Source organism: Hylobates moloch, unplaced genomic scaffold (assembly GCF_009828535.3).
Source record: "Hylobates moloch isolate HMO894 unplaced genomic scaffold, HMol_V3 SCAFFOLD_17, whole genome shotgun sequence".
Classification (NCBI taxonomy): Eukaryota; Metazoa; Chordata; class Mammalia; order Primates; family Hylobatidae; genus Hylobates; species Hylobates moloch.
The window spans coordinates 1,153,125-1,178,837 of record NW_026652292.1 but is presented as its reverse complement, the minus strand read 5'-3'; the positions used below and the strand labels follow the sequence as shown (position 1 = coordinate 1,178,837).

The following is a 25,713-nucleotide window of genomic DNA, read 5'->3' as shown; positions in this document are numbered from 1 at the left end:
TTCTCAGGTAGCTGGGAAAGAACCACTGTAACTCCTGTCCACTCCACAGCACCCTGCAGGGTGGTAGTCTCCACCGCTTGCTACTACCACTGGCTGGCCTTCCCAGTTCTCTCCTGGCCAGTCCTCCTGGATGGGGCAGTTCTGTGGACTCAGCCTCTCTGGGGGCCTCCGCACCTTGGCCGCTCTCTGGGGCCTCCTTGGGTTCTGCTTGGTGAGGAAGAGTGTGCCCCAGTCCTGCCCCCTGTTCTGCACAGCCCTTAGCCCTGTCTCACCCACCCTCCCAGCTGTGCCCCCTTGTGTACTGACCCCAGAGCTGGGCCTCTGAGCCTCCTGCAAATGGTGCCTCAGTGACCAGAGGATCCACTAAGCTTCTACGCCAAGGCCACGCTGCCCACAGTGGCTCCACCAAAGACCTCTGCTGGGAGAGGGACTCCTCTTTCCACCGACCTTGGCTCAAGATAACCTGCTGACCCTGCTTAGACTGCTGGGCAGTATGAGGTTCCTCCCCCAGCCTCCCCACCTCCTTCCCTGGGTTCCGACTCACTTTGCACTCTGCAGGTTAAAACAGAAGGAATTTATTCTCTCCCAGTCTGGAGGCCAGAAGCCTGCGATCATGGCACCCTAGGGCCAGGCTCCCTCTGAGGGCACTAGAGAGGACCCGCCCCAGGCCTCTCCAGCTCCTGGGAACTGCTTGCCTGTAGCAGCAGAACCCTGGCCTTCCGGTGGAGCTCTCTCTGTGTCTGTCTCTGAGCCCAAATCTCCCTCTCTATAGGGACACAAGCCATTTCAGACTAGGGCGCACCCTAAAGACTTCCTCTTAACCTGATCATCTGCAAAGACCCTGTTTCCAAATAAGGTCGCGGCCACAGGTGCTGTGGGTTAGGACTTTTGCATCTTCTGGGGACACAGCCATGACTCTCTGGCAGCTCTCCCCATTGAATCTGGCTCCGCACCATCTCCAGCAGGCTTCTCCTCCACCACACACCGCTTCCTGGCCTGTGCTTCTGGGAGGACCCCACTTTTATGGCTCTCCAAGCCCAGTCCTGAGGCTGCTCTCATCCCAGGACTGGGACACCCTAGGGCCCCTCCTCTCCAGAGCACTGAGGCAGCAGGTGGGGCCACCTGGATTGCTGGGGTGCAGGTGCTGCCCTGTGGCTGGCAGGCTTTGTGTCCTGGGCTTTCTTGATGATCAGTTCTGTGAGGAGCCTTGGGTGGCCTCGGGTGCTGGGGTCTGGTTTTGGGGATCAGAGCAAGTGGCCACTAAAAGCCCAGGAGGTGGGTGCAACGCTGGTGGCCGGGCCACAGAGCCACCAACGCCCACCAGCACACAGGGCTCACCCCATCCCCGTGGGTGTGGCACTTGGGACAGGTGCTGCTGCTAGGCATGGGCTGGGACTCTTACGGGGCAGGAACAAGGCCATGCAGCGGGTCTGGCCTGCCAGGGCCTTCTCTGTGCATGATAGGTGGATGGCACAGACCCCTGGCCCTCACCCAGGTCTCAGACACAGAAAGGTCTCTGCCAGCCCGCTGCACTATGAGGTCCACAAGGGCGCAGGCAGGGTCATTGGAAGGGTCGGGGCACTCCCTGGCGTCTGCTGAGGATGGGGCCCAGCTGGGGCCAACACAGCAGTGACATCCCCAGGAGCCAGGACCCTGGGGGGTTGGCCAGGTGGCCCAAACCGGCTCTGTCTGGGTGAGGTCCACTGGCCGTGCAGGAACCAACAGGGCCAGCTGGGGTGAGGAAGCCGTGAGCACTGTGACCGAAGGCCTGCGTGAGTTCTGAAATCCATGCGTGTTCACCCGGAGGCAGGAGCCCATCCCACTCTCGCTCCGGCTAACTATGGGCCCCACCCTGGGGCTCCTCAGCACCACAGGGGCAATGACCGAGCCAAAGGAGCTCGGCGTGAGAAAGCGCTGGGATCTCATGGCAGCGCCTGCAGAACCAGCACGGACCGGACAGTCAGGGCCCCTATGTGCGCCTCCTGCCTGGGCCATCCCTGCGAGGCCTGAGGCCCGAGAGGTCTTGAGATCGGAGGGGGTCCTGAGATCCGAGGGGTCCTGAGGTCTGAGGGGGTCCTGAGGCTTGAGGGGTCCTGAGATCTGAGGGGTCCTGAGATCTGAGGGGATCCCGAGGTCTGGGGGGTCCTAAGGTCGAGTGGACCCCAGGCGGGGGTCGCCTGGGCTGAGGTGCGGCTGGAAGAAGCTCCCTCAGCCCGGGGCAGCTTCCAGGGTCGCCGGTGCGAGCTAGGAGCCCGACGAATAAGAAGAATGGCGTGGGGCCTTGGCCGGAACAACCCGGGGATCGGCACCCAGGGCCCGGCCCGCCTTGCGCGTAAGCTGGACGCGTGCCCGCCCCTTCCTCCGTCCCCGCGAGCAGGCGGGCCGAGCGGCGGAAGGGGACGACGTGGCAGCCTCGCGGGCCCCGGAGACCTCCCTTTCTCCCGGCGCAGACCCTGCCGGGGATCCCTGTGCTCCAGTGGTTGCAGGAGGCGCCCCCGGTCCCCAACAGCCCCGGCCCCCCACAGACCCCAGAGGAACCTCCAGGGCGCGGAACTCCGGCTGGTGCCGGCCCCGCCGGCCGGCGGGAGGCGAGGCTTCCAGGGACGCCCCGCCCCGGCCGGCGCCCCCGCCCCGCCCACGTCACCTCCCGCGCCTGCGCGCCCAGGACGCTCCAGCCGCCGCGCATCCTCGGCCCGTGCCCCGAGACCCGCGCCCAGCTAGCCCCGGCCCCGCTCGGCACCCCAGGCAGCTCGGCTGCGCTCGCCGCGGCACGGCGCGGCCATGAGGCTGCGGGGATGCGGACCCCGGGCCGCCCCTGCCTCCAGCGCAGGGGCCAGCGACGCTCGGCTGCTGGCGCCCCCGGGGCGGAACCCCTTCGTGCACGAGCTGCGCCTCAGCGCCCTGCAGAAGGCCCAGGTGGGTGCCCCGGGCGCGCGGCCCCGGGAGCCGCCGCGGAAGCCAGGGATGCTGGGGCCAGGGAGGCGCGGCCGAGGAGGGGCCGGGGAGGGGGCCTGGGGCGCGGCGCGGCCCTGCGAGCCGCGGCGCCTTCCCTCCCCGCGGCCGCCCCTCAGCCCGCGTCCCCGCAGCCCGCATCCGATGCCTCGGTCCCTGCGCCGGCTTCCCGCCGCCCGCACGCGCATCCTGGTCCCTCAGCACCTTCCTCGGGGTCCCCGCTTCCCTTCCCCGCCCCGCGTCCTGCTCCTCCCCCCAAACCCCTGCACCCTGAACCGGGCCCACAACCCTTTCTCTGCCTCCCAGAGCCGCGACCTCGGCCCCCGCGGGAGCCTGGACCCGCATCGCCGGTCCCCGCGCTCGTCCCTGGTCCGGGCCCCGCCCGCCTTGGCAGGCCCTGCGGGCAGCCCGGGGACTCCGGAGCGGCTTTGCCTGGACGCGGCCCGCGGGCGGGAGGGCACCGCGGCGCTGGGTGAGCCTCGTGTGCGGGGCCTGGTGGTGCCCGGGACGGGGCGCGCAGGCGGTGCGGGTCCCCTGTAGGGTCCCCTGTAGGCGCACGGGTCGCCCTGCTCTGCGGCCGCACGTTGCCTTCTGGGGTGCATGCTTCGCTCCTGTTGTAAGGGATGCTTTCTTGGGGCTGGTCTGTGACCAGAATCAACTTCATGCAACCTGGGCTGCCACGTGGGAGGGAACGGTTTGCTGAGATCCTGCGATGGGACAGTGGTGAGGGGAGACCCGGGGGCGTCGTGGGGAGGGGGCCGCTCGCTGCAGGAAGCTGCACTGGGGATGTGCTGGCTCAGCCTGGCTTTTCCGGCTACCTGGCTGCCAGCTGGGCTTGCAGTTACCTGAGATCCACTCTCAAGAGGACCTTTTGACTCTAGAATAATTCCTAGAAGCAAGCACTGCTTCGGGGCTTATGGGGCTGTCCGGTTTGTAGGGAGCACACTTCCAATTGTGAGAATAGATTTCCGGGAAGGTGGAGATTTGTTAATGCATAAACTACTTTATCTGAAAGAACCCTGAAGTGAAAAATTCTTGAGGCCAGTTTGAGGTTGTCATTTTCCCAGGACGCCTGCTTTTGCTTAAAGCCCCTTGATGCGGCTGGTCCTCAGGGTATGGAAGGGGACGGGGAGCAGGAGAGCCCGATGGTGCCGCCCCTCCTGGTGACACGCAGGGTGAGGTCGTCCCCAGCCTGGCTCCCAGGCCCTGGCCCCCGTCTCCCTGTGTGTCGGGGGCTGGACTCTGGGGCTGGGGCGGTGCCGGCCCCTCTGCCGCCGCTCTGCCTGGCCCTCTGTCTGCCACATGCTGTCAGTTGCCATGTGCTGTGCCCCTCAAAGGAGGGCTTGGGACACGGTCGCTCATTCTGTGCCCCTCAACCGTTCCTCCTCTTCAATCCTCACCCCCCACCCAGTCACCAGGCTCTCCCTGGGGCACTCTCCCTGAGTCACTCCCAGCAGGCTTTCTTCCTCCCGCACTCTGCTGCTCGGAAGTCCTCAGCGGGACGCCCCTGGATGAAATGCGAACCCCTGCTGTGGTTTCCAGGGCTTTCCCAGCCCTGCTCCTGCCCCAGCTCTGGCTGCCTCAGGCATGCCCTCTCTTCCTGCCTTTCCTACTCCCTCCTGGCTCCCTGGGGGAAACATCAAGCCCCTCCTCGCTGGAGGTCCCCGGAGGCCACTTTGTCATCCCTGTCATAGTTGCAGCCCCTGGTTGAGGTGTGTTCTGTCCAAAAGTGTGCACCCACTGCCCTGGCGAGAAGCAGGGCAGAGACTCTCATGGGTAGGTACAGATGTCAGGGCACAGCCAGAGTGCCCAGCCCCTGGGCCTGCTTTCCTCCCCAAGACCTCAGGGTGCAAGCTGCTCCCAGTGGCTCTTGGGCAGAGCGTCATCGAGACGCTCCTGGTCCTGAGATTGAAGGCTTCGGGCAGCTGTTCTCTCTTGGGCCGAAGCCAGGCGGAGATCCTGGCTTTAGGTGTTGGGGCCCCTCAGGGAGGGGGCTTGCTTTGTTGCCACTTCAGAGGCTCCATCTGAGGAACTGGGTGTGTTTGTACATCAAGTCGTTTCTGCTGGATGTCTGCAGTGTGTGGCTCAAGGGTATGGTTTGTAAATGTTCTCAAAGTTCTCTGCAGAAACATTTTGCTTTTCACCAAACGTTGCTTTGCAAAGCTTTTACTTGGATGTAATACATTCTTGTAAAGTTTCCGCAGAGTGAAATAGCGTATCTTTCAAGCCAAGAAAGCCTTCTTCGCCCAAGAAAGAAATGGGTCGAGTAGTGGCTGACACACTCAAGAACCCTCAGAAACCCAGCTAAGTTCCCAGTTGAGATAAACCAGTGAGTACCTGCATTCACCTGTGAGCATTTGCCGCCTGGGAGGGGCCGCTGTGTGTCTTCAGATTAGCGCCATGCGGGGACACCTCCTCCTCCAGCCAGCCCATCTGTCGTTTAACTACAGATTTAGTGAGGAGCTTAAGTATCTCTTTGGACAGAAAGCAGCACATTAAGATTTGAAAAGAGGTATCAAAGCCATCAGGGTCTGTAATACGTGCAATGTTTTAATCCCCCAGCTAAAGCAAGGATACAGAGGTTGTAGAGAGCGGTAAATAGGATGGTTAGGATCTTAGTGACTTCAGCTGAAGTTCTTCATAGTCACACGTTCATGTATTGTTTTGGAGTCATGAAGTGGTTTTCTATCACCCAGGGTTTTCTCGGTACTTTCCGTGGAATCTGTGGGTATGAGTATTTCCCACCATGGTTCTGATGCATTTTCCCCATTTCTTTTTTTTTCTTTTTTCTTTTTTTGAGATGGAGGCTCGCTCTGTCACCCAGGGTGGAGTGCAGAGGCACGATCTGGGCTCACTGCAAGCTCCGCCTCCCGGGTTCATGCCATTCTCCTGCCTCAGCCTCCCGAGTAGCTGGGACTACAGGCGCCTGCCACCACGCCTGGCTAATTTTTTTTTGTATTTTTAGTAGAGACAGGGTTTCACTGTGTTAGCCAGGATGGTCTCGATCTCCTGACCTTGTGATCCTCCCGCCTTGGCCTCGCAAAGTGCTGGGATTACAATCGTGAGCCACTGCGCCCGGCCCATTGTCCCCATTTCTAAAGTCTCTGCTGCTCAGAACCAGAGTTGGCAAGAACTTACGTCCTGGAAAGCATAACGCCTTCCTGTGCACCTTGGAGCTGAGTCCTTGGACGGGCATTGCTGTCTCAGAGTGGAGGAGGCTGCTGGGTGCCCGCCTGCCCACGCTGGCTAATCCACAGAGAGGATTATGATGAGGGTTGAGTCCAGGGACAGATTCTGCTCCTCTCTGCCTGGTGGCCCTGCATAGAATTTACCCAAAAGTGGGCCATCTTTTTCTCCACATTTTTATACAAATGCCTGAGTTGTGATTTTTTTAAAAAAAACTCAGGAGCAGGACTCCGCCCTCTCAGCCTCGCTCCTGAGTCCAGTGTGGCCACTGCAGAGCAGGAATTCGTGTGCCTGCACACCTTGCCGGGCTCCTCACGTGGATGGCTGTGTTTGCAGTGTGTTCTTGACCCTTGGTGCCCTCTAGGCACACATGCACGGGGATGGGGGTTCCTCAAGCTTCTCCGAGCTGCTCCTGCTGCCCACTGGGTCCCTGAGTGCTGCCTGCCTGGATTCAGTAAGACTGGCTCTTCGCTCAGCCCCAGTGCCGGGCAGTGGGTGTGGAGGGGTGGGGTGGGCCAAGGAGCCCTGGGCAGTGTACCCGGCTGGAGCAGAGGGCAGCCACGCCCTGTGGAGGTTGTGCAGGACAGTGCTTGTCCCTTGGGGAGGGTGGAGAAGGCCAGGGCTGTACAGGGCCTGCTCCCTCCCTGGATGCCTCAGAGGCCTTGGAGATGGTGCCAGGCCCCTGGCCCCCAGCTGCCTTCTGATGACCTGGGTGTGATGGTGCCAACTGTTTTGGCCCAGTAGAGGCCCAAGGGTCATTTTCCCACGTCCTCGCCTCTGGTCACTGTCATCCTTTGCCCCAGGAAGCACAGGTGAGGACACAGGGGCCCAGGTAATGTGCCGTCTCCCAGGCAGGGAGGGCAGCATGGGCTGGCTTAGCATGGATGTCTGCCCTCACCTCACAAGGAGCCCTGACCTTAGGGAACTGGCTTTTTTCTCAAAGTCATTGAGAGTGTTCCTGTAATCCTGTCTAATTTTCCGAATGACGCACTCATGAAACTTAGTCGTGATTAACTTTGCAAAATGGGAAGGGGGATTCAAAATTGGAGAAGACTTTACTTTTCATTTTTTGTAGCGTGCTGTCCTAAAACTTGGGTTTCTGAGTGTGTGTATGAGAATATGTGTGTACACACACGCATACACACATATACGTAAGTGCATACACACGCATATACGTGCCAGTGTACACAAACATCCACATAAGCATACCCACATACACACAGAAGCACATAGTTTTGTTTTACAGCTGACAGCAAAGCACCATCAGTTTCACGCAGAAGCCCGTGATTGTGACCCAAAGCTCGTCTTAAACGGACACTGCCTTTGCACTCCTGTTTCATCGTGAGAAAGAGCCCTTTATCTTATATTGTTAGCACACATCTGTGCCAACTTTTATAACTTTGCAGCTTCTGGGTCTGTTTCAGGACGCCAGGCTGGCGTGAGCCATGGGAGCTGCTTTCTTCCCCCACACATGCACCCTGCTCTGCACGCTTCCTGCAGGCACAGTTCCTCTCGCACATCAGCCCAAGTGAGACAACACCTTCCCATTCCCAGACAGGAGGTGACACCCAGGGCGCCTACTTCACCGCCTGTGGTCGTGGCTCCGGAACTCTAAAGGAGCACATGTTTTTACGCATTTCAGAATGATGCTGGCCTCTTGCCTGGGTCTGGCCCCCTATCGTCATTGGCGCTCGGGGCCGCTCCTTCCTCCCACTGGAACACGAGGCCATGTGGGTTCTGCTCCTGCCTCTGCTTGCTGTTCACAGCCATGGTCGGTGCTGGCCGCAGCAGGTGCATTTTAAGTTTTTACTGTGGGCTGGGCGCCGTGGCTCACGCTTGTAATCCCAGCACTTTGGGAGGCCAAGGCGGGCGGATCGTGAGGTCGGGAGTTTGAGACCATCCTGGCTAACACGGTGAAACCCCGTCTCTACTAAAAATACAAAAAATTAGACAGGCACGGTGGCAGGCGCCTGTAGTCCCAGCCACCCGAGAGACTGAGGCAGGACAATGGCGTGAACCCAGGAGGCAGAGCTTGCAGTGAGCAGAGATCGCGCCACTGCACTCCAGCCTGGGCGACTGAGCGGGACTCTGTCTCAAAAAAGAAAAAGAAAAAAAGTTTTTACTATGCCCGGGACAAGCAACCTGGGGTAAGGCATCAGCTCTGTCTTACATTTTTCTCTTTTTTTTTCCAGCTGTGTTTTTTTCCGCTTTAAACCACGCATTGCCTTTCCTCTGGAAGGCGTCCAGCCAGTCACCCGGCCCAGGCCCTTCATCCCATGCATGGGGCCACGGTGCATCCCCCCACCCTGTGGGACCCAGGGTCAGGAGTGGGTGGGCTCGAGAGAGGCCGCAGGGCCGTGCTCTGAGTGGGGTGAGAACCCTGAGGCGTCCGTCAGCCCTGCGGGTTCACTTCCGCGTTAGTCCATGTGAGCCGTCGTCAAACTTCGCAAACGCTTCGTCTCTGATGTCCACTTTCTTTGGTAAGAGGAGGCAGGCGGCCCACAGCTGCGTTCAGATGCATTCCGGATGCAGCTCTCCCGAGCCCTCCGACCTCGTCCCCTTGTCCCCTTGTCCCCTGTGTGGGGAGGCACTGCCAGGGATGGGGGTTCCTGTCTGGGAACAGCGACCTTTTCCAAACCTTGATTTTACTCTTGAATTTCACACGTGGCCTCTGTTCCTAGATGGACTGTAGTCTTTAGAAAATGTCAAGCTGTGGTCACTACTTGCTTCCATTTCATTTAAATCATTTCTTCCTAACATTGATTTTTTTTTGCAGTTGAATTAGCTATTTCTCATATAAACATGTTAGGATTTTGTGCCTGAAAAAGTGGCCACCCAGGAGCCCTGCTGCAGGAGCCGGGCGTGGGGCTCGACTACCACACTTGCTGGGTGTCTGGCCCATGCCCGGTGCCCCCTGTGCCCGCAGGGGCAGAGCTCCCTCGAGTGCTGGGAGGGCCCAGGCAGTGGAGAACGTGGCTCCCTGTCCCGCTCCCTCTCACCGCTCCCTCTCACTGCTCTTGTCTGAGAAGGCGCCCTGTGCTGTACTGCTTGGGCCTGACTGGTTGGGAGTGTCCAAGCTAGGCTTCCACGAGGTCACCCGTCTTGCTAAGCCATGTCCCTGCCTCTGACACACAGGCTGCAGGAGGAGCCCTCCTGATCTTCCCCTTCCTGTTTCCAGGGCCCTCATCCCCACGCAGCCCATGACAAAAGTGCCATGGTTCCCAGAATGGCCAGGAGCCGCGACCGTCCCCTCCCAGTCCCGTGGGCCTCCTGTGGGTGCTGGGACATGCTTACCATTCCCGGTTAGTGTTTCCAGCATTTCCAGTGTAAACCTTTAATCCAGATGTGAATCATTTTGAAAATGAGCCCAGGGAAAAAAGCATGATGCGAGGCTTGTGTTTGGAAATAACATTATTTTCTAATGTGATCAGTGTTTGTCCCTCTGAAACCCACGTCCTTTTGCAACTCTGGGGGATACTTTTTGCTGTATTAAAACCGATGCATCCCTGGCTTCTCAGCCATGTTCCGGCAGCGTGATCTTAGGTGTGTTAAAGGTGAGGTGCTGTTCTTGAACTTACAGCACAGTCAGCTCCCAGCTTCCCTCAGTGAGGTCTTTCCTCTGCTGTGACTGGTGGCCCTCCAACCTCGTCCCCTGTCCCCTCGTCCCCTGTGTGGGGAGGCACTGCCGGGGTGGGGGCTGGTACCTGGGGACAGTAGCCTTTTCCAAGCCTTGATTTTACTCTTGAATTTCATGCTTCCCTCTTAGAGCCAGAGGAGTGAGTTATTTCCTCTTAAAAGATATTTGCCACGTACAAGCTTGAAAAAAAAAAGGAAAGAAAGAAAACAGTCTCTCTCCCAATTCTAAATATTTCAAAACCTTTGGGGTAGAACCAAGGCTGGGCCAAGGTACTGGAGGGCAAGGGCCCTGGAGCCGGGGAGGGCTGGTGTCCAAGCACAGACAGTGGGGATGCCGCCGGGCTGGGCAGGTGTGGATCAGCGCGGAATGCCTGGGCTCTTTAGAGTGGAGTCTGTTTGCTCTCCTAGGCTACCCTGGAGGGGTTAGAGCCGCCTTTCTGCAGCAGTGAGTCATTGTCCCCGTCAGGGAAGAGTCATGGTCACCTGTGTGCCATGTGAGTTATCACTGTGACATCCTCATGGGTCCCGTGCATCCATCAAGCTCAGCACATCCCAGACTAGACCTGTCCTGTCCCTGTGCCAGGCTGTCTTTGCCCGCTCAGTGGCCCCAGGACCACGTGGCGCCCGTGCCTGTGGGGAAGTCTCTGTGAAGAGTGGGCGCTCCTCTCCCTCACCTTAGAGCGATCAGGTCATTTCTGCCTCCCCCACAACTGCCACTGGGCAGTGGCCTCCAGCCCCCAGCAGCCCTCCCCCTCTGTCCACAGCTGCATGTCAGGCTGGTCACCTCTGTCCCTCCCTGCACTCAGAGGAGTGGACATACTTGCCAGGGCCCACAGCCCCTGCCCACTCCCGTTCTACCCACTGGCCAGCACCAGGGGTCAGCCTTGCCTCACAGACGTTACCGGTGGGCCAGGGGCTCCCTGCCGCTGGGGGGAGCAGGATGTCCTGGGTGGAGGGTCTCCCACATCCGGGGACAGGGCCAGGATGTGCCTAGTGGGCTCCCTGGAGATGGTGGCACAGACCCAGAATTGTGGGGACAGAGGCACTCCTGCAGCTCGTGGGAGTGAGCCAGGATGTTCCAGGGGGCCCCCTGTATTTGCCGTAGTGTGGAGCAGGGTGTACAGGGCAGGCCGGGGGCTCCTGCAGCTAAGGGGGTGGGACTTAGGCCAGGATGTTCTGTGTGGGTGGCAGTGGGAGGTGGGGGAGGGTCCCAGTATCTGTAGATAGTGCAGGGCAGGCCAGGGGGTGGGGCCAAGATGTTCTGGGGGTTCCCTGTATCTGCGGGTAGTGTGGGGCAGGGTGTACAGGGCAGGCTGGGGGCTCCTGCAGCGTTCGAGGGCTTGGGCCAGGATGTGCTGGGGGCTCCCCGTATCTGCAGCCAGTTGAGAGTAGGATGGGCCGGGCAGGATCCCCTGATGCAGGATGTGCTGGGGGTGGGGCTCCCACCACAGGGGGCTTGGGAGGTGCTCTCCACCAGGGCCCCACTGGCTTTCTGCAGATGTTTGTTACGCAAATGCAAGCAGCTAGAAATGCCAGGGATCTTGAATTTCAGGATTCTTTTTACTCAGACCACGCAGGAGGTCCGGGGAGATTGGCGTTTCCCTAAGCCACAGCCCGGGAGGGTCTGTCTCACGGCCTGGGCTGAATGGGTAGCGTGCTGCCTTGGGGAAGGGTCCCTTGAGGGGAGGTGCAGTTCCGACGTATGCATAAAGGTCCTGTTTTGGCTGGAGGTGGAAGGCGGGGTCCTGGCGGAGCACGCGGGTGGACCTTTTTGTTGGAATGATCCCAAGAGCCTGCTTCTCCTGAGCCCCCAGGATGTGTCACTGTCTGCAGTGCCTGCATGGTCCACAGCCCCTGAGGTCCTCAGACACCAACAGAGCGAAATGCTGCTGTAAACCTCGGCCTGGTGGCGTACCTGGCGGTGTAGGGTGCATTCCCAACCTCGGAATTAAAATGTGCAAAACGTGCACCTGGGGGTCAGGAATGTGGGGCGTTTGGTTCACTTGACCACCTGTGGGCCCCGTCTGGACTTTTGAGTCCCCCAGTGCGGAGCAGACCCCCAGTGTCCTGGGACACAGCCTGGGGCTCGGGAATGACCTGTTGAAGGAACAGTACTGAAGAAACAGGCTGCCTTTCACCGCGAGTGCTTGGCCTGGCTCTGCCCTGTGAAGCTGTGTGGCCCGTGCACCTGCGATGGCCCCTCGTGCTGCTGTGGCTGCAGCACTGGCATTTGGACCCCGTTTGTTGTTTTTGGATATCGCTCACTGGGCAGATGAGGCTGGGGCCTCCCTGTGCCTGGCCTGTGCGGGGCCCCTTGTGCCCAGCATCTCCTGTGCTTCTCCTCCCCTCGGCCTGGAGGACTAAGTTGGTGCCTCCCAGGAGGGCCCTGGCATCTCCAGCCTCTCCCCAGCCGCTGGTGGTGGGGGTCCTGCTCTCGGGCTGCCCATCTGGCCCCGTTCTCATTGGAGCTTCTCCATGGCTCCTGGGGCTCCCACCTCCAGGGCCCGTTTCTGCACGTGGGAGCTTGGTGCCTTGAAGGCTGCCTTCCGAGGAAATGTAATCACAGGGTGTCCTGCCCCACGGGCGAGAGCCTGTGGAAATAGGTCAGGTGTAACCGAGTCCCTGCAGCCTCCAAATAGGAATCTGCAGCCAGTTTCTGCTTTTGAAGCTTAGCCTATTCCCGCAGTGGAACGTGTGCAGCCCAGAAGCTTACACTTCTGAGTTTCTGCTCCCTTCCCTCCTGTATTCTTCTTGCGAGCACCTGCTGTGAGCCAGGCCCTGCAGGAGCTGAGCCCTCAGGGTGACCAGGCAGCGATGGAAGGGCCTCCCAGCCTGCAGCCTGGATTGCCGTGGAATCTCACCTCTAGAGGGTGGGGCTGCAGGTGGGACATGGGGGACCTCATATGTAGGGATCAGAGGGAAGAACTCTGGCTGGGGAGTCCCAAAAACTTCAGGGAAGAGGGATTTGTGCAGAGCTTTGCGGGTGAGGAGGCATGAGGACTGTCCGGGAGAGTGTGTGGGCAGGACCCGGAGGCCAGCCTGGGGACCAGAGGAGCAGCTCCGGCACCTGCCTGCCGTCGGTCATCTTGAAGCAGGAACTGGGGCATCGGCTGTGATGCTCACGTAACCACCCTGCCTGGGCCCTCCCTCCGTGGGGCTCTGCACTCTCTACTCCTGATTTCTCAGGTGAGCTTGCACCCCCACCCCATGCCCTTTTCCTGCAGGCCCACACCTGGACGCCTGTGTGTGCCATCTTTACACGGGCTGCACCTGTGCCATCTGAGCCAGGTGGTGCTGCAGTCTCCATCGGTCTCGTTCTCCCTGCACCTGGACACCATTTGTCCAGAGTACACATCGCAGGCTCTCAGGAAGTGTCTGCAGAATGAGTAAACCTGTTTTCTTTCACACACCTTTTTACTAGTTACTTACCAGCAGCACCAGTGTGTGAGCACCGTGCCCTTTGCTGGCATCACGGGTGTGAACCAGGGCTTGAGGGAGCCAGCCCACAGGGCACAGCCTCACTCCAAAGGTTACAAGGTGTCCAGGAATCTGCATTTGTAGTACACAAGGTTAAAAGTCTGAGATGCGGCCCCCCCATGGGCACTTCAGCAGGCTGTGTCTTCTCCGGTGACTGCAGGGTGTTTGCCCCAGATGTTGAGGGTCTATGGCCCTTGATTCTACGAGAAGCACAGACACTGGGTGCTTCAAGGATAGAGTGAGAGGGAGGCTGTAGTGTGGGGCTGCTGTTGGGCCGGGGCCGTGTGACCCTGTGAGCCTCTGTGGGATGATGATGCTGAGCTGACAGTGACTCCGAAGGCGGGTGTGGCCGGCCCAGTGGCTCCATATCTTCCCGATTGGAGGGCCTGCCTGTCAGCATATAGCCCCACTGCCATTCACGGGGCCGCACCCCACGCAGGAGCTCAGACTACTGTGCCTGCCAGGCCCTCTCCGGGTGGCCGTGGGGCTCACTGTACTGGCAAAGGAGCAGGGCTCTAAGCGTGGTACGCCTTCTGCCACCTGCTGTGTCCTGGTGGTGATGTGGGGCTGCCCAGGTGGAGCCTCCTTGCCTGGCCTCAGCAGAGCCCAGCCCACCCTCCAGACACCCGCTGAGACTGGGAAGTGATGCTCCTCCCAAGCCACGGGGCTTAGGGACAGCTGGGGCCGCAGCTCAACACAGCGTGCCCCAGCCATGAGGCCGCCTCCTTGGGGTTGTTTGCCGAGTGGAAAGCAGGAGGGTGCCACCATTTGGGAGCAGAGGACGATGCCCAGCTTTGCTGTGCAGATGCATGAGGCTGCTGGATGGACCTCCCTCCTGGAGGGGCTCGGTTCCTCGCCAACCGAGACTGGAGTGGCCTGATCCCACTCAGGGATTCCCTGGCTGTTCTCTGACCCTGTCTGCTGGAAGCAGCTCTGTGTTCAAGAGAGGAATTCAAGCAGTGTCCTGATGGCAGAGTGAGTGAGGCGTGCAGGTGCATCCCCACGGAGAGTGAGTGAGGCGTGCAGGTGCATCCCCACGGAGGGTGAGCGAGGTGAGCAGGTGCATCCCCACGGAGGGTGAGTGAGGTGAGCAGGTGCATCCCCACGGAGGGTGAGCGAGGTGAGCAGGTGCGTCCCCACGGAGGGTGAGCCGGCACTTCCATCAGCAAACACCACCAGCAAACAGCGCTCGCCGGGGAGGCCAACCCCGCAGAGCCAACCGTGAGCCCAGGTGCAAGTGCGGTCGCGGTCGGAGGTGCTGCGTGTGGAGATCCACAGAAAGGCCTGCGTGGGCATGAGCGAGTGACCGCAGTGACTCCCTGGTCTCTGCTTGCTGGGATATGGGGCCTCAGTGCTGTCCTAGGGGCCCAGGGTTTTCTCGGAGCCAGTGCCCCTCAGACGCTGGTGGGGATGCCCCGCAGGAGGAAGGTGTGCTCCCCCATGGCTGTTTCCAGAAAGCAGGACTAACCAGGGCCTGCAGAAGCCATGGGAGACAGGCTCCACCCACGCTGCGGAGAACGGCCCCTGCTCCAGAGACACTGCACTCCTCCAGGCCCGCCTGCCCTCCAGCAGCGGCCCCTGCTCCAGAGACACCACATGCTCCTCCAGTGCCTGCCCTCCAGGTCATGTTCCAGTGTCCCACGGATGCAGCACCGTGGCCCAGGCAGCGTTGGTGTCCCCCCAGGGTGCTACCTGCATGATACCATCCAGTCCCAGTGACTACGCTGGTGCCAACGGTCCCAGGGCCTTCCCTGTATCCCGGAAGCTGGCTCACAGGGGAGCTGGTTGGGTGTTGATGGGGGTTCCCCAGTCACAGGGTGTCATGGTTTAGACATGGCCAAGACCAGACTGGCTTTGATCCCATTCAATACCGTGCAGCATCCTCGTAAGATGCCTGGGGACTGCAGTGGGTTGAAAATGGTAAATAGAGTGGTCTAGGAGAATCACTGTGCTGTGGGACTGCGGGCCCGATTTGCAAATTCAAAGGGAATTACTGAACACACTTGTCATCTCGCAGGCGAGAGCCTCGGGTAGGTGACGGTGCCGAGGGTTCTGGTGAGGACGGTGGAGTAGAGATGACAGCGGCAGGAGGCGGTGCGGCTGGTTGAGGGTTTGAAAAGAAAAATAGTTCAGTTTTAGAAAAGCTATATTTAATTTTAGATTTGAGTGGGAGAGCGAAGAAGAAACAGCTTTATAGATAGCAGTAAGCACGGGCTCTGGGGGAGAGGGGTTCCTGCAGGGAGGCGCAGATCCTCCTGCAGTCACGTGGGGTGGGGGTGAAAAGCTCCAGAGTGTGACCCACTGAAATCTAAGGTCAAGGAGACAATGGGTGTTCACAGAGGTGAGAAAAAGACAAACCCACCATAAATTTGGCAAAAGATGTATATACATTTATATAAATGAGCAAATTACGCAAACAGAAATGGGAATACCCAGTAAACATAAAATGTTCCTCCCGGTGAAACCATCCCCGCGATGTGGCCTGCGCTCCTGGCAGCCCTTCCCTCCTCCTGCAGGTCTTACCTGGGATCTGTAGCGCCTGGGGTGTGTACCGTGCCTCGGGCTCCAAAGGTAAGAGCGGTTGTGTGTGGAGAGAGAGTCTATAGCAACAGTTCACAGGGCCAGTTTTTCACATTTTGTGTCTGCTTTTAGTATCGTAACTATGAGAATTCATTGTGGGTGTGATTGCTGATTCCGTATTTGAATGCAGCGTTTGGTTTGGACCAGAAGGCATGTTATATGAATAAAGGTGTTTTGGTGATTGGGGAGACAGAAAAGGAGGGCGTTTCCTGCCGCTGCCTTGCTCGGTTTGTGTCTGTGGGTGCTGGATGGGAGTTGGTGATTCTCGAAGCTCCCTCCAGCTCTCAGATGCTGAGGGCGGGCTGGTGGTGTTTGCTGATGGAAGTGCCGGCTCCGTCCAGCGGGATGCCTGAGAGAACTGCTGTGTTTTCAAAAGTTGTTCTTTCTCTAAAAGGAAAAAGCAAAAGAAAATTAGACCTTGGACAGCAGGCGCCTGTGTGTGCTGCCGCTCGCCCTCTCACCGTGGGAGGAGTGAACATTCTTTCGTGGATTTGCAAGTGCACTGTCACATATCCTGTGGAATCGGGATAATTTTCTCCCCAGAATTAAAACAGCAACATTGGGATGCACCTTCAGGAGGGAGCATTCCTGTGAGCTGCCTCCACTGCGCTAACCGTAGAGCTTGGAGTATCTGGCACTGAGCAGCTGCCCCGGCCCCCTGTGCGGGGTAACGCAGCCCCACGTCCTTTGAGTCTCTGGGCCCCGTCCTTTGGGCAGCCTCCCCTGCACCCCTGCCTTGTTGCAGGTGCATTGGAACCCTTCACTGGCTGGGGCCCTGCAATGTGATACCTCCAACAAGTGGACTCGGAGGGGCCGCAGCATCACTGCGCCTGGTGGGCCTCACCGCAGCACCCCTGCCAGGCACCGCGATGGTGTGAGTGCACACGAGAGGGACCACATGTTCTCTGGAGACCTCGTGTCTTTGGGTTCAGCACTGATTGTGAAACGCCGGGTGATGCTGGGGCCTGGTGATGCTGGGGCCTGGGGCTGCTTACGGCCCTGGTGGCCTTGGCAGAGACGAGGGAGGGGTTTGCCAGCTGCCTGACATCAGAGAGCCTGGGCCTGGGCATTGTGACCACCGGCGCCTTCACTCAGAGACTTCCAGAGAGTTCCAGGCCAATATTTGGATGGCCTTGTTTACATTTAAACCAAGAGTCATCACTTTTATACTTTTTATCATGGGAAATTTCAAACGTGTCAAATGTCTTTCTCAGCTCAGGCTTCCATAATAAAGTGCCTCAGACCGGGCTTAAACCACAGACATTGTTCTCTCACCATCCTGGGGGCTGGAGTCCGAGACCGAGTTCCTCCTGAGGCCTCTCCTGAGCTTACAGATGGCGCCTTCTCCCTGCGTCCTCAGAAGGCCGCCCCTCCCTGGGTGTCTGTGTCCTCATCTCTTCTTATAAGGACACCAGGCAGGTTGGCTCAGGGCCCCCAGATGATCTCATTCTACCTTCATCACCTCTGTAAGGGTCCTATCTCCAAATACAGTCACCCTCTGGAGTCCTGGGGGTCAGGACATCAAAGGAATTGGGAAAGGGGGGCAAAATTCAACCCAGAACACCAAAGCAGTGATAATACAGTGGGCCTGGGACCTCTCCCCCAGCCCGGAGAATGACGGTGTGTGGCCAGACCGGGGTCACGTACACTCCCGCTGCACCTGCCCTGCTTGACGCGGCTGCAGTCACAAAGGACCACAGACGAGGTGGCTCCTAAACAGCAGACACGGATTTCTCACCATTCTGGAGGCTGAAGTCCAAGATGTCGGCAGATTCAGTGTCTGCCAAGGACCCCCTCCGGATCAATAGATGGCACCTTCTGTGTCCCCACAAGCTGGAGGGGTGAACGAGCTCCCTCGGGCCTCTGGTGCATGTGGATCAGGAGGGTCCTCCAGCTCCTCCTTGTTTGCTGCAATGGATTTGGGCTGTGTTTTGTGGAGTTCTTTGCATTTTCTGATTGATTGCATCTCCTTGTTGTCGTTGGGGTTTTCTGGAAGCTGGTGGTTGCATCTAGACCTAGAGAGGGTCAGTCCCCACTGGTCTGCTGTGCTACTCCTGCACCAGGCTTGGCATTGGCTGCTGCTGGACCCCTGTCACGTGAGTGTGTGTGAGCTGGTTAGGTCTCGAGCCAGCCCTCAGAATGTGAGCCTCTGCCAGCTTCCTTGATTTGGGCTGCGCCATGCTCCTGGGACTGCAGGCGTGAGCCCCCGCGTCCGGCCCCTGCCAGCTTCCCTGATGTGGGCTGTGCCATGCTGTCGCGTCTTCATCTCTGCATTTCCCACCGGTGACGTGGAGCAAGCCTGGCTGAGGAGCCCTGGGCCTTCTGCTGGGAAGTGGCATTTAGCGGCCGCAGTCTGCACCAAAGCTCTCCATGCATGTGGGCAGGTCACTGCCTGGACACCTTGGTTTATCATAGCCAACTTTCAAATAGTTTAAGTAACTCAGCCTCAGACTTCAGACAAAGTTCCCCATTAGGATTATGCTATAAACCCTCACTTATGGCTCACGTACAGGGTGACCATATTGCTTCCTCCAACTGGCATTTCTCAGGGTGATCAGGGTCCTATGGTGACAGCCGGTCCACAGCCATCAACAGCTTGTCTTGGGAGCGCCAGGTTGCAGGTCTCAGCATCTGCAGGCGTCCAGTGTCCTCCCCAGTTGGCTGCCGCGTGGAGGCCTGACCTATGGTGACCTGGAGCGTGGTCCGTGTTCTCCTCTCTGAGTCCCTCCCCCTCCCCGCATTCAGCCTCTGGCCACACTGCCTGGAGGCTGCTCCGGCTCCCCATGGCTGCCCGCCTTGTCCATGCGGCAGCCCGCTTATGCCTGTCTACGACATGCAGTGACGTCTTGGTTCCGCTTGCTGCCCCTGCTGCCTCTGGTGAAGGTGCCAAGGGGGCTTCTGTGGAAGCCTCTGAGCCAGGGTGCTGGGCCTTGCTTGGGTGAGGAGAAGAGACACCTGCCCTCTCTGCCAGGTGTCCCTGTGGCTGCAGGTCTGTAAACGCACACTTGCTCTCAGTGGACACTGCAAAGCTGTCTCGGGGAGGAATGGCTGTGCCCGGTGCCTCCACTTTAGTGACCTGAGTCTCCAGCGACGCTGCCTGGGAGACCGCACGGCCAGGCCCCTTTCCTTAGAGGGCCTTTGTTCTGGGAGTTTCTGGTCTAGCCAGGATTTTCTAAGAATTTCTTTGCCTACTCAGCACCTCCCTTGGCCACCCCCACCAGCGCTGAGGGGCTTGGCTGCCGTAGCTGCCCCAGCCAGCTTCTCTCTCTGCAGCTCTGCCATACTGGCATCTCCCGGGGGGCTAGAGCCCATCCAGACCCATCTGCACCACGGCGTGGGGGCATGAGGAATGGAGGGATCCCAGTGGGTGGGCCTGAGGCTGGAGGAGACAGGTGGGCAGAAGGTGCAGGGTCATAGAAGCTTCTGGTAGGAGCCACAGCAGTCACCCAAGTCCTGTTCTCCTCGGTAAGGGCTCCTGGCTCCTGTGGGCGGGCCGAGCCTGGCAGAGAAAGAGCGCACAGGCCCAGAGCTGGGCGAAGTGAAGGCAGAGCGGTGGAGATGCCCAGCTCTTCACCATGAGCACTGCTGCTCCTCCTACCCACGCTCCCAGAGGCCCCTCTCCAAGCAGTTTTCACAGCACTGCAGAGCAGAGCCACACCCTCCCCATCTGCCGGAGGCCTGGGGAGCTCCTCCCTGGCCATGTTCCCTCTCCACCCTCCACTCATCAGCCCTGTTTGCCGAGGGTCAGCGATTGCACCTGTGGCCCACAGGCCCCTCTCCTTGTTGCCGCTAAGCTCAGAAGCACGGGCCGCATTCCCTGGTGCACCACGAGCAGGCACAAGGATGCGTGGGCTGAGGGTCACATGGTCATGCAGTCTTCTGGGACACCAAGAGGAGCAGGTGCACTGACGGGTGGGGAGGGTCACGTGGTCAGGCATTCTTTCCCTTACAGGAAGGAGCTGTTGCAGAGGGTCACTTGTTCACACAGTCCTCCCTGTGCATGAAGCAGCAGGTGCATGGATGCATGGATGTGTGGGGCGAGGGTCAGGTGGTGATGCAGTCTATCTGTGCACGAAGGAGCAGGTGCAGGGATGTATAAGTCGAGGCTCAGGTGGTCGCCCAGTCTTCCCTATGTGCACAGGAGCAGGCGCGGGGGTGCATGGGCCGAGGGTCACGTGGTCACACAGTGCATTCCCCCACTGGCTGGCCCAGCGAACCCCATGTGCTAAGGAACCAGCAGCCTGACTATCCGGGATGCAGGTGGGGCCTCCCCCCATCCAGGGCTCATTCATGCCCCATGTTGTTTGGGGATGGGGCGCTGCTCCCCCAGCCCCGGAGCCTTTCGCAGTGGGCTGTCCCATATGGAATGGCCTGGCAGTTGGTGCTGTTTCAGGAACCCCATGGGTTACTGTGATTTTATTCCACTCTCTGTGGTGGAAGCAGTGTTGTAGCAGAATTGGCTGCAGTGCCAGAGGTGGAGTGAAGCAGACTGTGGGCAGAGGCTGCCATGGCCGCAGGTCACAGTGGGGAACTTCCTGAGACTTCTCTTAGTGCTGGTTGTCACTACTTCATGGCGTCTGCACGGGGAGGCAACAGGTTCTAAGAACAGTTTATGGGAAGAAGAAACTTACCCAGTAACTTACTGTCGGCTTTTTTTTTTTTTTTTTGGGAGGACGGAGTTTCACTCTTGTTCCCCAGGCTGGAGCGCAATGGCGCGATCTCAGCTCACCACAACCTCTGCCTCCCGAGTCCAAGTGATTCTCCTGCCTCAGCCTCCAGAGTAGCTGGGATTACAGGCATGCACCACCACGCCCGGCTACTTTTGTATTTTTAGTAGAGATGGGGTTTCTCCATGTTGGTCAGGCTGGTCTCGAACTCCCGACCTCAGGTGATCCTCCCGCCTTGGCCTCCCAAAGTGCTGGGATTACAGATGTGAGCCTCCATGCCTGGCCCAGCTGTCAGCTTTAACAGCACAGCCAGGCTTGTGCGCCCCAGAGTGGCCTCTTCCCAGCCAGTGGCCCTGGAGCCCCGGGACCAGGCAGGCTGAAGGCCGAGGCTGCGCTCTCCTCCACTGCAACAAAATATGAAACAGTAACAGTAGATGGGAACGGACGAAATATTTAAAACTAAATTTTACAAATAAAGGAAAAGGCTGCCCCTTAGACTTGTGGAATTAAATTGAGGTGGTCCTTAGGGGGAGCTGTGTTCTAAATGTGAATATCAGGAAATAAGGTATTTCTGAAAATAACGATGTGGGCTTTTCCCTCAAAAAGTTGAAAAGAATATTTGACTAAATTCAAAGCAGAAGAAAGAGGAACTAATAAGAGCCAAAATTAATATGATTAGGTCACAACTGAGAGTGAACAAATCTGAAATGGTTCTGTAAGAAGATTGATAAAATAGAAAAATATCTGGCAACGTAGGTTTAGAAGTTTTGGCAGACACAGGTAACATTAGAAGTGAAACCAGAGAGCAGGCTTGGTGTAAACCCAAGGAGAGTGTGGTGGGCAACTTGACTCAGTTATCTTAAAGGCAGCTGGGAGGAGACCTTGGTAGCGGGAGGGAAAAATATGCCAAAAGCTTCCAGGAAGAGACTTCCTCATTGACAAAGACAGTGAACTCAACCCAAGAAAAAAGAGGGACTCTAAACAGTAGGGTTGGAAACAGTGAAGCAGCGGTCAGGAGCTGCCGGTGGGCATGGCCGCACGCTGGTTTCATAGGGCGACCACACCAGGAAGCCGCTGGGAGGAAGTGACAGGCGCGTCTTACTTAACAGCTGGTGACAGTCCCAAGCATCTGTTAGCCAACAGACCTAGCAATTCCTTTTAAAAAATGATCCTAACAGGTAGCTGCGCAGCGCTGAAGCTAGTTTTCAATATTAGAGAGACCGTGGCTGTGAGGCATCACATTAGTGGATTAAAGTGGGAAACAGCGCGTGGCTCTCCCCACAGATGCAGGAAGCACCTCTGATGAAGCTCAGCACCCATTCATGATTTAAAGCAAAACAAAACTCATGGAGGATGAGGCCTGGGAAGGTTTCTCAGCAGTAAAGAACGTTTGCTGAACGCCAGTAACACGATGTTGAACAGTGACAATCGTCACCAATGGCGGGATAACAGATTTGTGGTTGCTTGGTGCAGCGAGCGTGATGCTGAAGTGGGGACCCAGCTGGGGTGAGGAGCAGCCCCCGGAAGTGGGGAAGGAGAGGCACATTAGAGGTCGTCATCTCTCGCAAACCAAACATCGTCTAGATCTGTGTACCCGACAGGCTGACCTGACCACTGGTGGTCAGGGTGAGAGACACGGGTGGCATAAAGCCGTGAGAGTGAAATGCACACTGCACATCCAAGACAGCGTGAGAAAATGCAGACTAGCCAGTAGCAACTTCTACGTCGAGTACGTGTTGAAACGGTATTTCAGATATACCAGGCAAAATGAGCTATATATTAAATTGTCATTCCCTTTAAATGTGGCCACTCGAAAACTTAAAATGACGCATGTGGCAGGCATGTTTCTCTTGGGCTATGCTTGTCTCCGTTGAGAACCCAAAAGAATCTAGGGACAAACCAAGGAAACAGAGTGGGAGCGCTCTCATGACAGGCATCAGAAATTAGGGATGGCTGCTGCTTGGGGAGCCAACTGCCATCTGTGTCTCCTGGGTCTTTTCTGTCTCTGCACAAAACCTGCACCTCAGGACTGGTGTTTCCCCTCACCTAAAGCCTCTGGCTCCTCTGCACGGAGTCCTGTCCGCCTCCCAGAGGGACCTCCATCCTCGGACCCTGGGCTGCCTGGGATCCTGCAGCCTCGGCCTGCCCTGGCGTGGGGGCCTGCCCTCGCTTGGGGGGCCTTCCTGAGCCCCCATATTGACCTGCACCCCTGCCCTCCTGCCAGTCCACTCTCCTGCGCCGGGTCTTCCATTGGCTGGAAAGTCACACCTTCATTCTGCCATCTTCTCTGTGGTTTGAGGTCCAACCTTGCAAACTCCAGACCAGCTACCTCCCCACGTCACCAACACCTGTCTAGGGTGGCGTATGCACTCTCATGTCCACATAAAGGATTTCAGGGGAAACTGCTGAGTGAGGCCTGTGGGGCTAGGGGTGCGTCCTGGGGGGCGGAGCTGCCTGGGCGTGCGTCCTGGCGGGTGGAGATGCCTGGGGGTGTGTCCTGGGGGGCAGAGCTGCCTGGGGGTGCATGCTGGGGGGGGGGAGCTGCCTGGGGGTGCGTCCTGGTGGGTGGAGCTGCCTGGGGTTGTGTACTGTGGGTCAGAGTGGCCCTTGAATTTGCAGGAGGAAGCTCCACTGTGTCGTTCCCAAGCCACTCGCATGGCGGCTCCAGTAAGGAGGCAGGAAGCGGGCAGTGGGCGTGGAGCATGTCAGTCAGCACTGGTCAGTGTCCACAGCCATGGTGAGGGCTGGTCAGCATCAGCACCGGTCAGCCTCGGTCAGTGCTGGTCAGTGTTGGTCAGCCCTGGTCAGTGCCAGTCAGCCTTGGTCAGCGCTGGTCAGCAGTGGTCAGCCTTGGTCAGCCTCGGTCAGTGCTGGTCAGCCTTGGTCAGCTGTGTGCCGGCTGCAGCCCCTCCCCAGCTCTCCACTCTGCGGGGCGCGCTGTCTCCCTGGGCTGGCCTCTGCCGGGTGGGGAGCTGCCTGGTGTCCTACATGGATCCTCTGGATAACGCCCCCCTCTGTCCGCAGGTGGCCCTCATGACACTGACGCTCTTCCCGGTCCGGCTCCTGGTTGCCGCCGCCATGATGCTGCTGGCCTGGCCCCTCGCACTGGTCGCATCCCGGGGCTCTGCGGAGAAGGAACCCGAGCAGCCCCTGGCCCTGTGGAGGAAGTAAGTTGCGCATGTGCCGTGCTCTCCTCCCGGGGGCGGTCACGCGGCCAAACAGTGGGAACCCATCTCACAGTGGGGTTGTGTCTCTCCACCCTAGCCCATCCGTCCTTCCCTTCTGAGCCCAGCGTCCGCCAGGGCTGCCCCCTGCCAGCGGGGACTCGGCCACCTCCCTGCTGCCTCCGTCTTCCACACCTCCGCCACGGTCCTGCTCTGAGGCTTCACTTTCCAGGGCTCTACAGGATGTGCGGCCATTGTTTCACATCCTTGAGCACAGAGACCCCCCCACACCGTGGCCTTCTCTGCTCCCGAACCTGCCAGGGCTCCCTATTGCTGACGAAAGTCAGACTTCTGGGCACCCTCTCCTGGCTTTGTGACTGCCAGCCCCCTTGCCCCTCCCGCCTCAGCTCTGGCCCTGCCCATGGTGGCCTCCCCCAGACCCTCAGGCTGTGAGTGGACAGCCTCTTGGGCTGCAGTGACAGGGCACCACAGTGACACAGGCCCCCTGCCTAGGGAGGTCCCCGCCTCAGTGGCCCGTATGCAGAGGCAGCTGGACCTAGTGCGGGTGCCGTGGGCCTGGGAGGGGCCGTCTTCCAGATGTAAGAGCAGCAGCAATGAGAGGAACGGCTGCTCGGGGCAGGTAGCCGCTGTGGCATCTCCTGCCAACCTGGTCTTATTAAAAGTGGGCTAAGTGGGAACAGGTTGCTGCATCATAAAAGTCCAGTGACTTGACATCAAAATCCCCATTTCTGGCCAGTCTTGGAAAAGCAGAAGCTCTGGCCAGTGGGCCTGCTCCCCAGGGCCAGCAACTGGCTGGAGCCAGGCCCAGCCCTGCCTTCGGACAGGAGGCTCGGTCCTCCCCCGCCCTCCGAGACTGCATGTCAGCCAACGTTGGCCTGGCCTGCTGCCTGCTGGCACCACCCCTCCGGGGCCGTCTTTCCATTGCTTTGTGGACCTAAACTTTTCCTGGCTTTTAAGCACGGAATAGAAATAAAGCACACCTATCTGATGAGGAATACATCTAAACTAAAGATCCAAAAGAGACCACAAAAAAATTAAACTGATTCACAATATTTTCTTGTTTCATTTAAATTCCTAAAGCTGTGCTTTCACTGAAAGTATCTGCCATTAGCAAATGAAAATGTTGAGATATCATAAATACTTTGATAAATATTTTCAGTATCTTAAAAGTTATCACTCATGTCCTATAACCACAGCTCTGACAACCCTTCCACGTATTGTTAACGTCTCTCATCATCCTGAAGGGGCTCCCTGAATCTTTTATTCAAAAACAAGAATATTAGTAGTTAATTGGAGGCTGCTGCCTGACTATAAATAAAGTTTTACTGGATCACGGGCACGCCCACTGGCCTGCGTGATGTTCAGGGCTGCACTGGGGGGAAGTCAGGCCAAGTGGTTGGGACACAGGCCGTGTGGCTGTAGAGCCTAATGCATTCACTGCCTGGCCCCCGACAGGTGTAGTGGGCATGCCCAGGCCCCTCCTTTCTCTGGAAGGTGTCTGATCTCTGGGCTGTATGTACAGCAAAGTTTTCACGGCCAAGAGGCTGATGGGAGCTGACATCTGCCTGAGCTTCGGTTCTCCTCGATACCCAGGGCCACACTCAGACACGCAGTTAGGTGCAGGGGAAGACGGCCACTTAGGGTCCCGGGTTTGCCGCACCATTGCGTGCAGACATGGTGCAGTCGTAGTTGAGGGCAGCCTGGGCATTGGGGGTCCCTCACTCTGGGCCCTGCTGCTCGCTGGGTAGTGGTGACCCGGGGCAGCCTGGGTTCTTTAGGGGCAACGGGATCATCACTGGCTTTGGTTCTTCATTTTGCCTCTCTAGATTTTTAAAATTCTCTTATGCTTTATCTTGAGGTTTGTTTTTGAAATGTTTTAACCATAAAATAGGAATTGGGTATCAAATATATAACCAAGCAAAGTAAATCAAGGCCAAATCAAAGTCAGGCTTTCCGTTTTGCTGAGCTGAGAAGCCACAGCTAGAAAGTGGGGGTTCTGTAGCGTGAAGCAGGCTGCAGGTGACCTGGCT

At 58.3% G+C, this 25,713-nt stretch overlaps 1 protein-coding gene across 2 annotated transcripts in view; it reads left to right on the top strand.

Moving 5' to 3' along the window:
• Positions 1–2,667: 2,667 nt before the first annotated feature.
• Positions 2,668–25,713, top strand: part of LPCAT1 (lysophosphatidylcholine acyltransferase 1) — a 59,258-nt gene continuing 36,212 nt past the window's right edge. The window contains exons 1-2 of one of the 2 annotated variants that reach the window (XM_032135348.2): positions 2,668–2,916; positions 23,523–23,665. In XM_032135348.2, coding sequence (XP_031991239.1) covers positions 2,782–2,916; positions 23,523–23,665 — 278 coding nt within the window. In that variant the 5' untranslated portion in view covers positions 2,668–2,781. The remainder of the gene's footprint in view (positions 2,917–23,522; positions 23,666–25,713) is intronic. The other variant, XM_058430122.1, reaches the window with a different exon arrangement.